We start from the raw sequence: 19,098 nt of genomic DNA, 5'->3' as shown, positions 1-19,098 counted from the left end.
GATGGGTAAAGGGATTTTGGTATAACTTGACTTTATCTTTTGACAACAATTGAAATGGAGCTACAAGGACTTGAGTGCCACAATATTGAACTGAAAAAGACGGATCGGGCCACCTTGTACATACATATGTGTTTGGATTGAGTGTGGTCATTTATATGGATTCCAGCCGTATTGGGATCAATGAAAGCAGACACTCAATAATACTCAACACATTTTTTTGTTTTTATTACACCTTTCATACAGTTTAGTGCAGTTCGAAGTGTTTAACATGACTGACAATCCAAAACAAGTGTTAAAAAAAGATACAAAGGATGTGAGACGGAACAAAAATACAATGTGTAGCCTAATTACAATAGATATATACAGTGTGAAATTAAAATGTACAAATACACATTGACATAGTGGTCAGGGTTAATGGTATTCTATAACTTAAAGAACATTTGGAGAAGTACTTGACTAATCGTTTAAATAATGTAGCCCAAATCCACACTACCTAGTCCTACCAGTTGGTGGCGGTATTTCAATGTTAGCTAACCCAAAACGAAGAAGAGTCATCTTTTCTGATGTGGCTAGGTTCATGGGCTAGGTCCATGTTAGCCAGGTAGCACTCATGGTTGCTTTTTCTTTTGGATATTATTTCCCCATCACTAACTCGCCATGGGCAAGAGAGACAATCGAGTGGTGAGTTGTTTTACAAAATATGTGTGAAAAATAAGAAACCATTAATACAGGGTTCCTTTTTCTAAGCTAGCTATGCTTAATACAAGCTGATGCTAGCGTAATCGCAGTTACTAGCGTTGGCTAACCGATGTTAAATGTATGCCATTCTGATTCTAGGCCTAGATAGTGCGTTAACATAATAATAATAACGCAACAATAATATAATTTGAAATGACATCTGTTGACGTAAATCGATTTGTGCATCGATAAAAGTAAAAAAGTGAGTCTGTAGCTCAACCAACAGGCCTCTAAGCTACCAATGCTAACTGTGACGTTAGCTCATAACATCTTGGACAATCTGTTGACGTGGTGAGGTTGCGCAGGATTTGTATTTGCATCCTGAGTCTATATACAGCTTTAACACACTAGAAGGGATTTAATAAACCAATATGACGTTTAGATACACGGTAGCTGTGTTAAAAAAAACATTTTCTGATTACTAATTTTATCAATGACGCACATAATTTCTGGTTGTGTTTTGTTGAAGTTAAATCGTACAGTATACGGCGAATAAGGTAGCTTGCAGGTTGCAAGATAATAACGTTAAGCACATCGTTTATATTTGATTAAGGTTTGGTTATTGGGCTTAACAAAATGGATTTATATCTCTTATGAACTGTCTTTTGTTAAATTCATTTTGTTTTTAATTATTATGTGACAGTGTTAATGTATATGTGAAGCACTTTGAATTGCTGCGATGTAAATAAACTAACCTTAACATTTCCCTGTATTAAAACTGTTAACATAAAAGCCCCCGTTTGGTTTTCAGTTTAATGCTAAATTAAGGATTCGTATTGCAATATACTGTTTAACTGCATAACTGTTTAATTAAGGTGTATTTCAATAACATTTATAAAATGCATTATTCTGTTTGGTGTTCCAGGCTTACATCAACCCCATTGCAGCTTCACGAGCCAAGGGACCGTCTGGTAACGCCGGACCAACTATACAAGATTATTTAGGCAGACCTCGGCCAACATGGTGAGCGAAAGACAGACGTCCTCATTGGCCTTCACTGACATAAATATTTAAAGCTGGTGCTGAGAGGATTATGCCATTTTGTAGTCCATGTTTCTCCCTAGAGACAGCAGGAAGCAGCACATGTCTTCCAGGTTAATAAAGATACAGAAACACTTTTTTTTTTTTTTTTAAATAACAACGGTCTTCATTTGGTCAGTCAGTGTAAAACACTGGTCTCAAATGCATCCCTGGGCTTTTCCTAAATATTTAAGTGTCACTTTCTTATTCAACTCCAATGACACAGACGGCAGAAAACAAATACTGGTTGATTTCAGTCAGTATTGTTGCAACATCATCCTTGCTATATCAAAAAAAAAGAGAGAGCAGAAAGAGATGTCCAGATGTTTATTCATCGGCAACATGCATTGATTATAAATGATACAGTTCCAACTGTAAACTGCATCATATGTCTCTTTTACAAGTGTAATTAATTATGTTTAATGTTCTCCCCATGAAATACCCAAAGTGTACTTAACTTATTAGCAGTAAAAAGCGCTTTACAGGTTAAACTTGCTTTCTTTAAAGGTGGGGTAGGTAAGTTTGAGAAACCGGCTCGAGATACACTTTTTGTTATATTCCATGGAATGCTCTTAACATCCTGATAGCAATGAATATCTTAAGTGCTTTGACAAAAAATTCATCTGTGGAAGCTGTAGTACTGTAAAAAGCACGACCAATCACCTGAGCCGGCCCGGCTAAAGTAACTGGATGGCCTACCTGCCTGTCAGCCTTCCATCTGTGCACAAACTTATCTCGTGCCCTCATTGGTCATGTGCGCATTCGTGTGTGTTGGAGGAGGGGCTCTGTAAGGAAGTGGCAGATTTTTTCAAATTCTAGCGCACTCGATCTGGTTTCTCCAAAATTACCTACCCCACCTTTAAGCAAAGAGCTTTTGCCTTTTATATTTTAGAAAACATTATTGAGATAGTTATCTCGGGAACATAATCATATGAAAGGATACACATTTATTTTATTGTTTACCTTTTGTATTTTGTCTTTTCTCACACTGTATTCTAAATGGTTAGCTCAACTTTTATCTGGTAAAATGTCATATCTGATCCCAAATGAAACAAGGCGGCATATTTAAATAATTACCTTCTATACCTCAAAGCCAGTATGAAAGTTTATTTTGCATTACTTAAGAACAATGTTTTTTAAATGCCATATTTACAATGACACGACGGGATTATTAAATGGGGCTTTAATATATCATATTTTATTATAACTGAAACTATTTGGCTAACAAATGCTGGAAATGGACAGGACAATTGCATCATGCATTTAGGAATGAACAAGACATTCTTTAATTTGGGTTAACATATTAACTTAAAACATTTAACATTATAAACTGTGCTGCAACTGATTTATTGTCTCTCTTTCAGGGAGGAGTTAAAGGAACAGCTGGAGAGAAAGAAGAAGGGCTCTCGAACCCTGGCCGACTTCGAGGACAAAATGAACGAGGTATGTTTTTTGGAATATGTAGAATGACTGACATTATTGTGTTCTTAATGATCCCCTTCTTTACCTAAAATCATGTTCAATCCCAGCTGTGAGTGTCACGCCTAATAGCAATCTTTTTTACTGTACCCATAAACTTGTATTCATATTTGAGGGGCTCAACTGGCAAACAAATAACAATATAAATGGTGAATACTTTTTAAATGGATTTGCTGTCATTTTCAGAAATGGAGGAAAGAACTGGCTAAAAACCGAGAGAAGTTGTTGAGTGCAATTGAGAAGGAAAAAGAGAAGAAGACAGCGGACAAGGAAAAAGAGAAGAAGACAGCGGACAAGGAAAAAGAGAAGAAGACAGCGGACAAGGAAAAAGAGAAGAAGACAGCGGACAAGGAAAAAGAGGAGAAGAAAGAGAAAAAAGAGGTATTGTATCTCTCCTTCATCGGACATTTCAACATTCTTGATTCTAATTCATCACAGTCTTTACTGACTATGCATCTTTTATTTGTGTTTAGAAAAAGAAGAAAGAGAAGAAGAAATCCAACAGGGTGAGGAGAGACCTCCAGTATTTTGATGGCCAGCTGAATCACACACACACACACACACACACACACACACACACACACACACACACACACACACACACACACACACACACACACACACACACACACACACACACAGAGCCTTCCTGTACTCCTGATATGGTCTTTTACTGTTCCAATATCCAAAATAAGAAAATAATAACCTCAAGTCTAATGAACCCTGCTTTCATTGTGTTTTGGTCAAGCATTCTTCATCTTCCTCCTCATCGAGTTCTGATTCTTCCAGCAGCTCCTCCTCAGAATCTGAAGACACAGTAAGTCATTGCAGACTTCAAACATGTGATACAAAATATTGCTAAACACTAAGAACATGTTGTAACCCATAATCCCAATGAAGCTATGTGCTCCTGAAATGGCTGCTGTTTGCTTATAGAGCACAGTTAACGGGTGTTTCTCAATGTCAAGGACGCTTCCTTGGTAGGACAAGTCCCTCCAAGTCAGGTCCTTCAGAAGCGAGGCAAGAATCCTTCCTAGCCTCGGAAAACGAAGAATGGTGGAACAGGCTAACAGATGTGCGCAGGTGTGTGTGCACCGCCTTAAATGGATCGTGATTTCTGCCAAAGATTTGGAAATTGGTCCGTGCGCAAAGCATTGTGGGGATTTTAAGACCGGAGTCCACATGATGTGCAGCCTCGAAATTTCCCGCAACGAAGGACGCCAGCCTCGGTAGAATTCCAAGTATCCTGGACATTGGAACAGTCCTTCGACAGCACTCGATGACATAGTATCCTTGAAATAGTGGCTCTGGAGCAGCCTTCCTCGTCATTGAGAAACACCCACAGCCTCGATCTAACAATAGCTTCCTGTGTTTGAATAAAAATAAGATGAAATGTACTTTATTAATCCTAATTTGGGATTTTCTTTAGAGAGTAAGAAAAATAAACTATACACTGACTGACAAATAAAAACACTATAGAAGGGCCAGTTTTCTGTTAATCAGATGCACACAATATAAGCAGGATATTCTTTACATCAAGTGTGCATGGAACGGAAAGAACATCTGTTTTAAATCCCTAAGGAAGTGTTTATCAGACAATTTATAGACATCATAAGGTCCTACACTAATGCAGCATTACATTGGTTTGATTGCGTTTCTATTTGTGTATACAGGATGAAAAGAAGAGTGTGAAGAAAAAGCGTAAGAGAAAGAAGTCCTCAGCCAGGAGAGCGTCGAACGGCTCGGAGGACGACTCTGATGCTGAAAGCAAGGTTTTCTTCTTCTACTCTCAACAGTGTTTAAGTACACTCCAATAGAATCAGGTTCTGGTGTCGTAATCCAATAATGAATCCATGCCAGTGTTTAATCTAAATTTTGTTGATTTTCTTCCCAAGAAGAAGAAGAAAAGAATCAAGGAAGAAGGGGACAAAGATAAGGTAACTTATTTTATTCACCGTCTTCATATTTCCACAGATATGTGTTATGTTTTATTAAACATCTTGTCCTTTTGTTCTTGCCAGTTAAATCAAATCTTAACACTTTATATTAATAATTCATAATGGTGATGTTAATCTTTTGTCTGTCAGGATGACAAGAGCCGTAAAAAAAAAAGGAAGTCCGAGCGAAGCCATAAAGACTCATCTTCAGAGTCCTCTGCTGAATCAGAGGGGGAAGAGGTATTTTTTATTGTTACTAGGACTGTAGATGTAACCATCTCTTTCACCACTTCTCATCCCGATTACAGTTTTTACCAGTTAAACTGTAGACCCTTTTAACCTTTTATCACTTCTTTGTTCCTCATTATTATGACCTTTGTTCTTCTTTTAATTCAACTTAGGGGATGGACCCATTGAGTGCACAGGTCACGCTGAGTTATAAGCAATACAGCAGTGAACAGTTAACAACCCACGTCCCTAAGAATTTAACATTGTTTTTGTCACTGCTGTTTACATTTCTCAAAAAATGCATTTTGCCTACGAGAAAGTCCATCTTGTTTTGTCACATTTTTCTTTTGAAGCTTAACGGCCTTAACAACACCCACTTGTCTTTGTGGGACAACACCCTGTTTTGCATAAAGACAAAAAGTGATCATCGATTTCTGGACAGAAAGTCGGAACACATATTTAACACAAAGCACTCATGTAAAGTCGCTCCACAAGTACTCGCAAAACATACACCTACACACGGCCACATACCATATTCTAAGAAAACAAATATATATTTTACATACTTTAATTTGCTCACACGCCAATAAATATTGCATTAGGGAACATAAAGGGATACCTTATGAAAATGCTACTGATAAAAGAGCCAGTCACAGACTAATCTCTGGTAATATCTTCAACAAGTGACTCCCGTCTGCACTGTAGGTCTTTTTAACGGATTAACCGTACATTACATTACACAATTTGCCAAATACAGTTGAGTATCAGTTCTCCTTGTGTGGTTTCTCGTCCAGATGTGTTAGCTTTCTCTCTGTCACGCGTCATTGGGAGTCTGGTAAATGATATTTCAGAAGCAGGCCATGACCCCATGGTGGCTCATTCACATTAATGGCTACTGTGATAGAACAACAGAGAGAAGGTAAACAGTAAAACACTATATAGAGAGGCGAAGTCCCGCCCATCTACTTCCAACCCATGGAACCTTATTTCGGAAAAATTATGTATTGAAGTCAATGAGGAGAGAAAGATTATCTTTCGATCCCATTTGAATTGTGCCACGAATTACACATGTGATGTTTGTCAATCTTAAACAATAATTTCCATGTCAACAGTTTGTCACAAGACGGTTGAAATATAAGAAAAATACGCAACTAGAAAGACTACAAATCCCGATCCTGCATGCTGGCAACATGCCCAGACTTGTAGTAATTTTCACCTCTTTTAAAGGTCACATGTCATGCTTTTCCGGTTATTACCCGTCCCCTTGTGTGTTATGAAGGTTTTTATGCATGTAAACGGTCTGCAGAATCACAAACCCTCAAAGTACACCCTGTAGTGAGTAAAACTCTAACACAGAAAATACCTCCCCAAAACGCCTCGTTGGTGAAACGTCATCATCCATTTGATTCTTCCGGGTACGAGATTACGTAAGCACGTACCTGGAACGAAATGGACCAATCCGTGGAGCCGTTACGTCCGCGGAGCCGTTACGTTAAGCCCCCGCTGATTGGTCCAAATTGACCAATCCACGGACTTCCTCACACACTCAGTGCAGTTCTGCTGATCTCTCCTCCCTGGCTGCAGGCTGATAACAGACAGTTGGGATCGCGGCGAAATTCTCTCTGCAGACCCATTCTCACAGCGTTTATCAACCTTTTTCTTACTCAATATCAAGCCACACTTATTGTTTTTACTTCGGCTGTGACTTTGTGTGTGCTCAGGGTGAGTTTGGATGTGTATCGCTAAACAATGAAATAACACCTCCACGGAGCTCAGCGCAATTCACAACGTCCTGACCAATCAGAGCACACTGTGCTCACAGGGAAGGTGGGGGCTGGAGCTATTGGAGCTACAACGAGCCGTTAAAGGCAGAGAGTGAAATTCAGTGAATACACGTAGTTTACCGAGATGCTGTATGAGAGAACCAATGTGTGTTTGGAAAATTGCACAATATAAATCTATTCTAGTAGACCTCAACAATGGAATTATGATCAGTGGAAATGGCCATGACATGTCTCCTTTAATACTTTTTGCCACATTCTGAAAGAAGGAAGTGAAATGTGCTAACGTGATGGCCATCTTGGTGTGTGGTCGGAGACAGGAGATGTAGTTCTTTGAGCGGTTTCACACTCAAAAAAGTGTTACTAACTACTACACCGTTTTACGACACAAAATGATCTTGTCTTTTAGATTGACAAACATCATATGTGTAATTCGTGGCACAATTCAAACGGAATCGAAGGATAATCTTTCTCTCGCCATTGACTTCAATAAATACTTTTTCCGAAATAAGGTCCCATGGAGCTCCCCCGGAAAGGGAGGGACTTCGCCTCTCTATTGCCCTCGCCTTAATGACTTGCATTGCTTTCAAAGCTTAGTCTAAAAATCAGCTTCAAAATCAGTCCTTTTGTTCGATTAATAAATGTTTTAAATGATTTGTTACTCAACAATGATACAGACATTTCATACCTGGTTAAATGTGCTTTTTTTATGAAGGAAATGTACTTTACTAATGTAATCAATCTTTCAACGCATTACAGGGTTAGTGTAGTTTCATGTTCGTTTTTCGCTAACAGACAAGTACAACCTTTATTTGTGAGTGCCAGTGAAGCGTTTCCATTGATCCTTGCCACTACTGTCCATTTAGATTTGGAGCTGTGTGTTGCCTCTTCCCAAAATATCTTCAACAGTTGAGAAGAAAGGCATTCAACCCAGAAATGAATGACCTTATGAAATTGATTTGTAGTTAAATTTGGGGTCTTTTTTTCTGCAGTTGCTCGTGTAAACTCCATGATTGTGAAACTGTTTGGTTACTTCCCACTTCCCATGGTTTTTATTAGATTATTTTCCCGTCTTGCAGGCTGAAGCCAAGAAGAAAAAGAGAAGTAGCGAGGAAAAGGACAAAATCACAGTGAGACATTAACTTACTTTCATTTTTACACAAGTGCAGATAGTGAGACAGATTTTTATTTTAAGACTGCAACAAAGACACATTTTAGGAATGCACAAATGAGTAAGTAGCATTGTAACATTAGATGGTTCGGACAGGTTGTACATGGACTGTATCTACATTAGACCGATCCAGCATAGTATCAGCTGTTGAGGACGCAGCAATATATATGTGTGTCTACTCAACCAGAAAGTCCCTAGCAACAAAACAACTCATTTGTTTGGCTATAGCTAATCACGCTGTGGCATTGATACTAACTTAAGAGAAATTACTGACGAGTATGTTTTTGTACACAGGACAAATCCAAGAAGAAGAGGAAAAAGAAGCACAAGAAACACGGCAGAAAAAAGAAAAAGAAGGCAGCTTCTCATTTAGACACGGAGCTCGACTAATGCCCGTGTCTCTGCGCTTCTCTCGTCGTGTTGTTTTTGCCGCTGACCTCCACAAAACCCTCCTATCCAGCTTTGGTCATCACAATTGAAAAAGATACGTACAACCTTGCCATGCTGGGGTTTTTAAGAGTGAAATTGAGGCAGGCAGCTATCTGTGGCAACTACCGGTTCATGTTTACTGTTGATTTGTATCACCTTGCTTTTGTAGATAATTGTTCTTTCACCCACGGGACTGAGATGAATTCCCCGTATTTCCCCCCCCTCTCCCCCTCTCCCCCCTCTCATCTTGGAGACTTCAGCGTGACCTGCTCTCACCTTCACCCTGGAGCTCCTCTTCTCTCCACTTTACACCCCACATCTCACATTTCTAATTGCTAAATGAGGCCGTCCTGCTAGTGCCTGCGTCGTGCATGTAGACCTGATGTCCCCCCAGCCTCATATTGAAGTTGGACTTATAAGAAATGTGAGCTGCAGAGTCAACATTTATACAAAGGATACTTGTTCCGTTAGATGAATTGTTACAGTGTTGTGTACATGAATAAACAATGGCAATTCATCAATAAAGTATTGTTTTAACCTTTATTGCTGTTAATAAGTTACAACCTTTATTGTGAGACAACATATCAAATAATGTTGTCTGTGTGGGCATAAATGCAAATCATACATTGATATAAACCGTCAACCGTTGGATTTAATTTGTGGTTACCCTGCCTCAATTATAAATCTTATTCTGCTTTGTCACACTTCCTTAAAAGTTAAGGAAACTAAGCACTACTCTAAAATACAGCTCCTCAAAAAGCTTCCTATTCTTAAGTTGTGGGAAATGTTTGAATGCCTTTAGACATGTGGATAATGTACCACACGTATAATATCTGATATCCCATTGTGTTTCCATATGGCTCAAGTATTTCTGACTTGACTTGTGAACTATTAATGCCAATTTCTTAAAAAATAAAATACAAAAAATATATTAATTGGTTGAGAAAGTATTCAGATCAGATTAAAATTGTTTTTTTGTATAGTTAGAAAATGTCTTGCATTCCAAACCTTAGCAGAGGTACCAAAGTGTCATCGTCAAAATATACTTACATTTTCATAATAAAGTAAAGGCCCCCTTTAGGCAAAATGGTCCACTTTAGAGTATGTGTTTCTGGATTATCCTTTCTTATCCCTTCATCTAAGCACCATTTGAATGTACACTGCATAGACCAAAGTATTGGGCCACCTACAGGAGTTGTTATGACATCCCATTCCAAATTCTTAGGCATTAATATGAAGTTGGTCCCTCCTTGGCAGCTATTACAGCTTCCACTCTTCTGGGAAGGCTTTCTACAAGATGTTGGAGTGTGTGGGAAATATTGACCATTCATCCAGAAGATAATTTGAGAGGTTAGACACTGATGTTGGACGAGAGGACCTGGCTTGCAATCTTTGTTCTAGTTCATCCCAAAGGTCAGGGCTCTGCGGGTCAGCCAATTATTCCACACCAAACTCATCCAACCATGCCTTTATAGACCTTGCTTTGTGCACTGGGGCACAGTCATACTGGAAAAGAAAAGGGCCGTCCCAGTAACTACTCTGGTCTTGAAATAACGTTACGCATCGAACTGATGTCCACAATCACGTTTATTTACCTCTTGGTACAATAATGAAACACCGTGTACACGTGTTCACCTGGTAGACCAGCAGTAGAAAAGGCACATTATTAACATCGTTGACACTTTCAGCGCCGTTTTACTCTCTCACAAACACAATGTAAACATCCGGGGCTAGAGGTCACATGACTTCCGGAAAGATAATTTTTAACAAAATAAAACGAAGTTCTAGCATACATTAGGCATTCTTCAAAAAATACAAAACAATAAATAAGATCACTTTGAGCGACAGCTACATTCCCCAAACTGTTTCCACAAAGTTGGAAGCATAGAATTGTCCAAAATGAGACTAAGATGGGGCATTACAAATCCCCTTCACTGGATCAAGGGGCCTTGGCCAACCCCAGAAAAACACCCCATAACATTATCCCTCCTCCACCAAACTTTACAGATGGCACAATGCAGTCAGGCAGGTAACGTTCAGCTGGCATTCGCCCAACCCATAAGCGTCCATCAGACTGCCAGATACTTTAATAATATCATTGTGTGATTCTTATTTGCTAATGTTTATCTATATTTACTACTTTCACTTATTTGCTAAGCTTGGGGAAATTCCTTATTAAGAAGATTTGTTGCAGTGTTGTTAGTTACACTCCATGTGCACCAACAACTCAGTTGAACTTAGAACATCCTTATCACCAAGCTTTACCCCTCCCTTTCTCCTCTCTCTGTGTTTAAATATGCATCTCAAACTCTATTCTTTGTCTTTCACTCTGCAATGTATCAGCTGATACTAAATTGTTTTGGTTTTAATTTATCAGCAGTAATTAATAATGCAGTGAAGTAACAATGCCATTATCTATTGAAGTAGAAAGTAGCAGAAAATCGAAATTAGGGCAAAGTGCATACCTCTTAATTGTACTTAAGTATACTAATTAAACGTACTTAGTTTAAGACATACCAAGGTCCTATGTAATTAATTAAGAAAGATGCTAATATCCAAAAAAAGGTATATGAACCACTGTTAGTTTATAAGTAACATTTGATTTGAGTACTTAACATTTAACCTACTTCCTCATTTGAAAAAAACATTTATTGCGTCAATAATTTTTCAGGTTTTACAGGCAGGTCTTGTGATGTTGAACATTGAAATGGCTACAAAGGTTAATGTGAGCCTTCCTTGTTTAATCATTGAGGTGTAGGAGTGTTTTCAGAAACGTCCACTGTCATGATTTGACAATCACATGATGACCCACAGCCACAGGGTGTGTACAATTGGACTTCTAGATTTCTAGTGGGAGTGTCTGACCTGCCTTATAAAGACCAATGCATTCGTGCTTCAGTTCAGGGGAAGTGTAACCGTAGCACAAGAAGTTGTTGAAACACTTGTAAGGTAAGTGATAAGAATAATCTGCCTCAAATCCTGTATACTTTATGGTTTGTTATTTACAGTCACAACATCTATTAGTAGCCTACTGTACAAGATAAAATGAAACTGAAAGTTGAAGCATGTGAACAAAATCAAAGACGTTTAAATCACAATGTGGTTTATGAACTGGAAATAATCTGTATGAGACATATAGTGGAACTGCAGATAATGCAACTAATTTAACTGATTTAAATTAACCTCATATTATTACTGTTTTGCAGATGTTGAGGACTACTCTGTGGTTGTTAGTGGGAGTGTTTGTGTGGGGGTTTGCATCCTGCATTACAGGTCCTGACGGGAAACACTGCAGTGATCACGCCACCTGCTGTATGACTGAGCATGGATATAGCTGCTGCCAATATCCCAATGTAAGTCACTTCAAAACATACAGTAACACAACATGTAGTTATAAAGACTAACGTTTATCTCTATGTGCATTTATTTGTCTTTAGGCTGTGTGTTGCGCTGACCTGGCCCACTGCTGCCCTTCAGGGTTTCGCTGTAACCTGGTCACTCAGATGTGTGAGAAAGCACCATGGATGAGAATCCCCATGGTGAAGAAGGAAGCTGCAGAGAAACCAAGCACTCCTGTTCGACCTGCATCTCCCATCCAGGAACTCCAAAACAATGCTGTACCAGAGCAAACAAAGAGTTCAAATGTCTACTGTGACAGCTATTTCAGGTGTCCCGATGGCTATACCTGCTGCAGACAGCCAACAGGAGCCTGGTTCTGTTGCGTGTACTATCTTGTGAGTTGACCTTCATAGGATTGTGTAATGAATTCCAAACAAAGAGAGTTATCTTTCATAATTCTTCAGTATTGGATCCACTCTGCATTTAATGTAAAATATATATATATACAAAAAATATATATATGTTATTTGAAATATGTTTTCCTCTTTCACTTCTAAATGTGTTTATGTCTTTGATTCTGTTTTTTTAGTTGCATGTTTTTCTTTTCATACATAATGGTTTTAGAATGGTCAAGTCAAGGGCGGTGATCCAAGAATCTGATTGCCAACTACTGCTTCTGTTACCGTCGTGCATTTAACAATGATTAACTTGTTACTTGTTTTAAAATGTAGGGCAGGTGTTGTCTGGACGGCTACCACTGTTGTCCATATGGCTACGACTGTGACCACACGTATACACGATGTGTGAGGCGAGGCCTGAGCTATCCCTTCAGCCCCAGAGAAAGTCTCACCTCAATCCCTGCCTCTCCCATTTCAACTTCAGAGGACAAAAGCATCATACAAGAGGTATGACATATGGCAGTAAATGTGCCTTTATGTGGTGTATAAATCCTGGGGATGGGTATCTCAATCACCATCATCAACAAAGGTCCTGAAAGTCCGTCCTCCATCAGCTTTCTAATGTAGGTGATGGGGCTCTACACAAGTTTTCACAGGAGTTTTTTACTTTTAGGCTTTCTTCCTGTAATTTGTTTTACTGGTTTGAGGTGGGCGGGGCTCAGTTGAAAAGTGATCCCACATCATTCTGTGCACCAATCAACATTAAGCATCATCTGAATCAATATGTTGACAGTTGTTGGATTGTTTGCTTATGTTAACAGGCCACTGGCATTCCAATATGATCAAATCAAACCTAAAACGTGTTCTCTTCCTTGTATGTGTTAACTTACTTGGCAATAAACCTGTTTCTGATTCTTAAAAACAAATCTTGATAAATAATACTAAAGGCTTTTTCCCTGAAAAGAAAGAAACCTTTTACCAATATTCAAATTGTAAAAGTTCAAATGTGACTGTGTATAAAAGATTTGTATTGTAATGACAAACTTACAGAGACGTACAGTATGTATCAACATACTATTCCACTAAGCTCTACATTCCCAAGCTTCCTTTATGTCTTTGTGTTGGTTTTACAGCCTGCAACTCCTCTCAACAAAAAAAAAGTATTTATAGTTAAATATGTATTTAATAGCAAGGTCATTTTGTGTATCCCTTTTGCAGACACCAATGACAGCTCTGACAGAAACCAAGGATGGTTTCCCTGAGTCTGGAGTCATTCGCTGTAATGACAAATTGTACTGCTCAGCAGGGACAACTTGCTGCAAAGACACCAAAGGCAATTGGAGCTGCTGTCCCTTCCCACTGGTATGAATTGTCCATGACACATGAAAGCCATCAACACACATTACATTACATTACATTGCATTTAGCTGACGCTTTTATCCAAAGCGACTTACAATAAGTACATTCGACCAGGAAGACACAACCTTGAGGAAAACAGAATCATATAAGTACATCAGGTTTCATAGAGCCAATCAGTTCAAGTGCTACTCAACTGGCTTTAGATAAGCCAGTCCTTTATTAGTATATAAGTGCTCTGTTAGCAGTTCTTTGTTAGTCATTCTATCGCTCTAAGTGGAGTCGAAAGAGATGAGTTTTCAGTCTGCGCCGGACACAACAACTTACTTATCAACATAATTTTAAAGTGCATTTTTTCAAACTATAAACACCTAAAACTGATGCATCTGACATATGTTTGTTTTGTCCAGTAAATAAATGAGCTTATCCACTTTAGTGTGGCACTTTTCTAGTCAATACTACCATTTCCTAACATCCAGACCTTTTCTGTTTCAGGGCATATGTTGTAAAGATGGCAAGCACTGCTGTAAGTATGGCTTAAAGTGCTCCTCCACCTCCCTGTCATGTGAAGGAGGGTACGCTCACATCCCATCAGGCCCCCGGGAACATGCCAAATCAACCGAGGACATGTTGTAAAAGTGTGCGCACTGTGATAGCTTTGCGATTGTCTTGATATATAGTGCTGGCCAAATCAAACAATGAATCATTAGACCTATGAAAATAAAGTAAATAATGTGCTTACATCCTCAAAAGATGACATATGGTGGCTGTTTTTCTTTTCGCAAGGGATGGCATATTTTTAATATCCAGTTTATCGAGACTTCTTGCAAAAGTTTGTATTCATTGCAGTGGTGTAGTAGATCTATTGAGGATTTTTTATCTGAAGATGTCAATTGAGAAATAGATAATCACGAATGATTTAATGCCAATCTCATTTTTTTTTAATGCTCACTTTTTTATGTAACAGAAAATATAACATTTTATAAACTTATTTTAATACAAATATGCCAATGTGAGTGCATTTCATTTGTTCTCCTGCAGCCTGAAATCCTTGTGTCACTGGGCGATGGTACACTCACCCAGTGGTGTAAAGTAACTAGATACTGTACTTAAGTACAATTTTGAGGGACTTCAATTTCTAGCTTCTTTGTACTTCAACCCCATTACAAATCAGAGTTAGATCGTGTACTTTTACTTTACTACATTATTTAATACCTTTAGTTTCTTTGCAGATTTGAATGAATGATTTTAGAAAAACAATCAACACTTAAAAAAGGACTTTAGTTACACTCAAGGGTGTAACTTTGGTTTGAGAAGTGGGGGGGACACAAAACAGAGGCTCCTCCGCAATGAAACATTTTTCTCGATTTAATTCCATTTCCTGCTTTCTACAAATATATATATATTAAATATATTTATAAACATTGGTTGTGAGCATATTCTAATGGTTTTTGGACTATTGAAATATATACAGTTCTGTTATATGAGTGTTGAGAGCTGTATCCATAAATCTCTTAATTTTGCTCTCAAAGTGCACCAGATCAATCAGATTATCAATTATATATATTATTATATTATATATATTAGGTGCACCATCAATCTGGTGCACTTTGAGAGCAAAATTAAGAGATGTATGGATACAACTCTCAACACTCATATAACAGAACTGTATATATTTCAGTAGTCCAAAAACCATTAGAATATGCTCACAACCAATAACACATAACTCCTCTCTCCTATCTTTATCACCTAGTCTGCATTCTTTCTTTTTATTTATGCATATTTTACTTATCACTCCCCTTTTAAACTGTGTGTTATTTTTTTACTGACATTGGAATTATTTCTTAACTTATTTTGAACAACTATATTAAATAGATGGAAATATTTGTTTACATAGATGACCAAACCGTTTGAGACCCACTGAGATAACTTAGACTAAAGTTTACAATCTAATCGCTCAGCGAGTCCTTTACTTCACCTAAACTGACGTTATCTCAGCCTCTCAGTCTGACAGGAGAGAGCTCACCCTCCTTATTGTTGAAATATCTCTCTCTCTCTCTCTCTCAAACAGACAAACGCTCCTCCGTGACGATGAACACTTGCATAAAAAAATAATAAACACATTTGAAAAGTGGGGGGGACATGCCCCTATCCCCAGTGGAAACTACGCCCATGGTTACACCTAAAGTAAAACTCATAAGCTAACTCGCAGCATACAAAGTAGGCCTACTTAAAACACCTTTACCAGCTTTGATAACACTTTAATGCATCAATTATTATAATCAGAAGAACATATGCATATTATATATTTTACACACGGCATCTATTGCACGTCTGTCCGTCCTGGGAGAGGGATCCCTCCTCTGTTGCTCTCCCTGAGGTTTCTCCCATTTTCCCCTTTAAACTGTGGGGTTTTCTCCGGAAGTTTTTCCTTGTACGATGTGAGGGTCTAAGGACAGAGGGTGTCGTATTGTCATACTGATATTCTATACAAACTGTGATGTCCACTGAGACAAATGTAACATGTGTGATATTGGGCTGTATAAACATTGATTGATTGATTATTCTGTGACCAATTTGCATAATGAGTACTTTTACTGTTGGTACTTTAAGTATATTTAGATGCTAATAATTGTGTACTTTTAATTGAGTAACATTTTGATTGCAGGACTTTTACTTGTAACAGAGTATGCCTACACTCTGGTACTTCTACTATTATTTAAGTGAAAGATCTGAGTACTTCTCCCATCTCTGCACTACCAGTGTCTCCCCATACCAAAAAGGATACATTTCCCAACTGTGTCGTTTGTCAAAGGGCTTTTACTTTGAAAGGAAAGAAACGGAAGTGTCATTTACATTCCGGAAGGCTCACTTTCCTTTCTTCCGGTGTGTTCCGCTTAGATGGTGGAAAGATGATTGAAGCCGAACTTGAAGTGTTTGTTTCCGAGCGGCTACATGCTGCTGCCTCTGAAATAATGGGTGTTTTTAAAAAGACGTTAAAGGGATACGAGCAGCAGGCGGCCCGACTCAAGGAGGAAAACCAGCGCAACCGTTCGCTGTTGGACATGATCCTTAAAGCTCAAAAAGGTTCGTCTGGTTGTATAATGGCGAATAATCTCTCCTCTTTCTCTTCTTCTTCTTTGCTTTAATGGCGAGTCGCAACCACTAAGAGCATTATGGCCACCTACTGTTGATTTATTGAATCTTCAAGTTAAATCTTTGTCCTCAGACCAGTGTTTTTGAGAAACTTGAAGATCAGTTTATGAACTGAATTTTTTGCGTTACTTGCGAATATTGACTTGAAATCCATGTCCTTAATGTTATGGTGTTCCTTTGCAGTTTTCAGAATGAGTCTTTGCCTAGTATATTCCGGGCAGCTAAACAAATACATGATTTATTGTCTCTGATTTTTGGCCACCATCACAATTGCCAGTTGGATGTTTTCCAATGCAGTGATGAGTCTAATCCGGAGTGACCCAATGTTATCCTGCTGATAATGTTCTGTTCTCTTCTATTACTCCCCCAAGTGCTTTCCATTCCTACTTCCCTTTGTATCTGGTATACATGTCTTTCTTTAGTGTTACTGTCCCATAACTTTTGTATGGAAGCCCATTTCCGCCACTTGAAAAAAATAAAATCCCCATGAAAAGTCATAATTATGAGATAAAAAAGTCGAAATAATGAGATAAAAAGTCATAATTATGAGATAAGAAAGTCGAAATTATGAGATAAAAAGTCATAATAATGAGATAAAAAGTCATAATTATGAGATAAAAAAGTCGAAATAATGAGATAAAAAGTCATAATTATGAGATAAAAAGTCATAATGAGATAAGAAAGTCGAAATAATGAGATAAAAAGTCATAATTATGAGATAAGAAGTGCGCATGCGCTGCAGTGGCGCTGTCTTCAAAGGTCCCTTCATCACCTTGCTGCTCTCCACCATGCAAACGGCATCTAGTAGAGATGTTAAGATTCACCGATTCGCATCGGCATAAACGTTCAAGATGCGAGTGCACCGGTTGAAAGAGTGCACATCGGCTACAGTTTGGGTTGAACCGGGTTGAACTCGCGATGCATCGATTGCGTAGCGTCTTTGCATCGGTAAAAAACCGATTCATTCATATAAAATCCCCTCATCCTGTCAACGCTCAGCAGAGACGATCTTTGATTTGGATATTTGCTTCGCCCGAGGCCGAGAGTCTCAGTTATCAACACACACGGAAGTTGAGGAGAAAGAGAAACACAGCGCACCGAAAAATACCTACAAATCAAACGTTTGGCAACACTTCGGATTGTTCAAGAAAGACTGTGTAATAGTCCTTTTATGCTATATAGCTGACCGTAGGTCATGGAGAGTAATAAGGTATCCGTAGACCTTTGTATGAGGTATCTTTATTACTCAACAGGTCTACAGCCATGATACATAGATCCGTCCTAGATGCGGGCTTGCATACACACAGTATCACTCCGCAGCCGCACCCCATCAGTAACGTCCTGATGGTATATGTGCGCGGCACTATATACTACAGTCAACTTGAAAAATCGCTCGCAAATTGTAAACGATGCCGAGCCGCTTTAAAGTACACACGTAGTACGAGGAACTTAGCGACGCACATAAAGAGGCGACATGGGGTCTGCGGCTGAAAAGAGAAACCTGAAAGTTAGACATATGAGTTAAATCACTCAGTGAGGTGTTCGGTCAGAGAGAGTGGTGTTTAGTTTACAGCAGCCTGTGACGGTCAATAATAATTTAAATGTCTTCCTTACTGTAAGCAGTTATGAAATACCTGTTTGTGAAAGGTTATTTGTATTCTTTATTGTTCCTATAGAACCCACTGCTTTCTGCTCACTGGTGAGTCAGCCTATGAATGAGTGTTAAGCACATCAGGCTGGCAGCTGTATGGGCATTGCACTATGGTAGCTGTTATTTGCACATTGTTAATCATGAGCAATGCATTCTTACATTGTTTAACTGTGAGGTGTCATACAATTGTACTGTAGCCTACTCTGGAGAGCTTTTAAAGTTAAAAAAATAAACGGCATGATGGGATGTGCAGTACCAAATATGTAAAGCACTTTTTTGTTAATGTATGATTTGCTGCATATAAGGAATAAAACAAAAATCCTCTGTCGTACCAAATTGAAGTATCATTATTTTTTGCATTGTGATGTTGCAAATCTATCGCATTTTTTGCACCGTGTTGAATCGCACGTATCGC

The 19,098-nt window shown here is 38.5% G+C and overlaps 2 protein-coding genes across 8 annotated transcripts; both read left to right on the top strand.

Moving 5' to 3' along the window:
• The first annotated feature begins 522 nt into the window (after positions 1-522).
• Positions 523-9,326, top strand: fam133b (family with sequence similarity 133 member B). Of its 7 annotated transcripts, none has more exons than XM_071204864.1 (11): positions 524-681; positions 1,604-1,701; positions 3,123-3,201; positions 3,424-3,618; positions 3,711-3,743; positions 3,986-4,054; positions 4,911-5,009; positions 5,136-5,174; positions 5,325-5,414; positions 8,263-8,313; positions 8,649-9,326. In XM_071204864.1, the coding sequence occupies exons 1-11, from the start codon at positions 658-660 to the stop codon at positions 8,742-8,744; spliced, it is 873 nt and encodes a 290-aa protein (XP_071060965.1). In that variant the 5' UTR covers positions 524-657; the 3' UTR covers positions 8,745-9,326. The 7 variants fall into 7 exon arrangements, with proteins under 7 accessions (XP_071060967.1, XP_071060966.1, XP_071060965.1 ...); XM_071204863.1 differs by having other exon boundaries at positions 5,133-5,174; XM_071204866.1 differs by lacking the exon at positions 5,325-5,414 and having other exon boundaries at positions 523-681; positions 5,133-5,174.
• A 2,297-nt stretch (positions 9,327-11,623) lies between these two features.
• Positions 11,624-14,879, top strand: LOC117455337 (progranulin-like). Its single transcript, XM_034094805.2, has 6 exons — positions 11,624-11,732; positions 11,990-12,136; positions 12,221-12,517; positions 12,854-13,027; positions 13,739-13,882; positions 14,372-14,879. The coding sequence occupies exons 2-6, from the start codon at positions 11,990-11,992 to the stop codon at positions 14,510-14,512; spliced, it is 903 nt and encodes a 300-aa protein (XP_033950696.1). The 5' UTR covers positions 11,624-11,732; the 3' UTR covers positions 14,513-14,879.
• The last annotated feature ends 4,219 nt before the right edge of the window (positions 14,880-19,098 follow it).

The sequence above is a fragment of the Pseudochaenichthys georgianus genome, chromosome 11, assembly GCF_902827115.2.
Source record: "Pseudochaenichthys georgianus chromosome 11, fPseGeo1.2, whole genome shotgun sequence".
NCBI classification, from domain to species: domain Eukaryota; kingdom Metazoa; phylum Chordata; class Actinopteri; order Perciformes; family Channichthyidae; genus Pseudochaenichthys; species Pseudochaenichthys georgianus.
Note: the sequence above shows the minus strand (reverse complement) of the source record. Positions and strands in the feature narration are given on the sequence as shown.

Coding starts and splice junctions, on each gene's coding strand:
- fam133b (XM_071204863.1), top strand. CDS start 658: ATGGGCAAGAGAGACAATCGAGTG. Junction 1,702..3,122: donor GGCAGACCTCGGCCAACATG/GTGAGCGAAAGA, acceptor TCTCTCTTTCAG/GGAGGAGTTAAAGGAACAGC. Junction 3,619..3,710: donor AGAAGAAAGAGAAAAAAGAG/GTATTGTATCTC, acceptor ATTTGTGTTTAG/AAAAAGAAGAAAGAGAAGAA.
- LOC117455337 (XM_034094805.2), top strand. CDS start 11,990: ATGTTGAGGACTACTCTGTGGTTGTTAGTGGGAGTGTTTGTGTGGGGG. Junction 12,518..12,853: donor TCTGTTGCGTGTACTATCTT/GTGAGTTGACCT, acceptor TTTAAAATGTAG/GGCAGGTGTTGTCTGGACGG. Junction 13,028..13,738: donor ACAAAAGCATCATACAAGAG/GTATGACATATG, acceptor TCCCTTTTGCAG/ACACCAATGACAGCTCTGAC.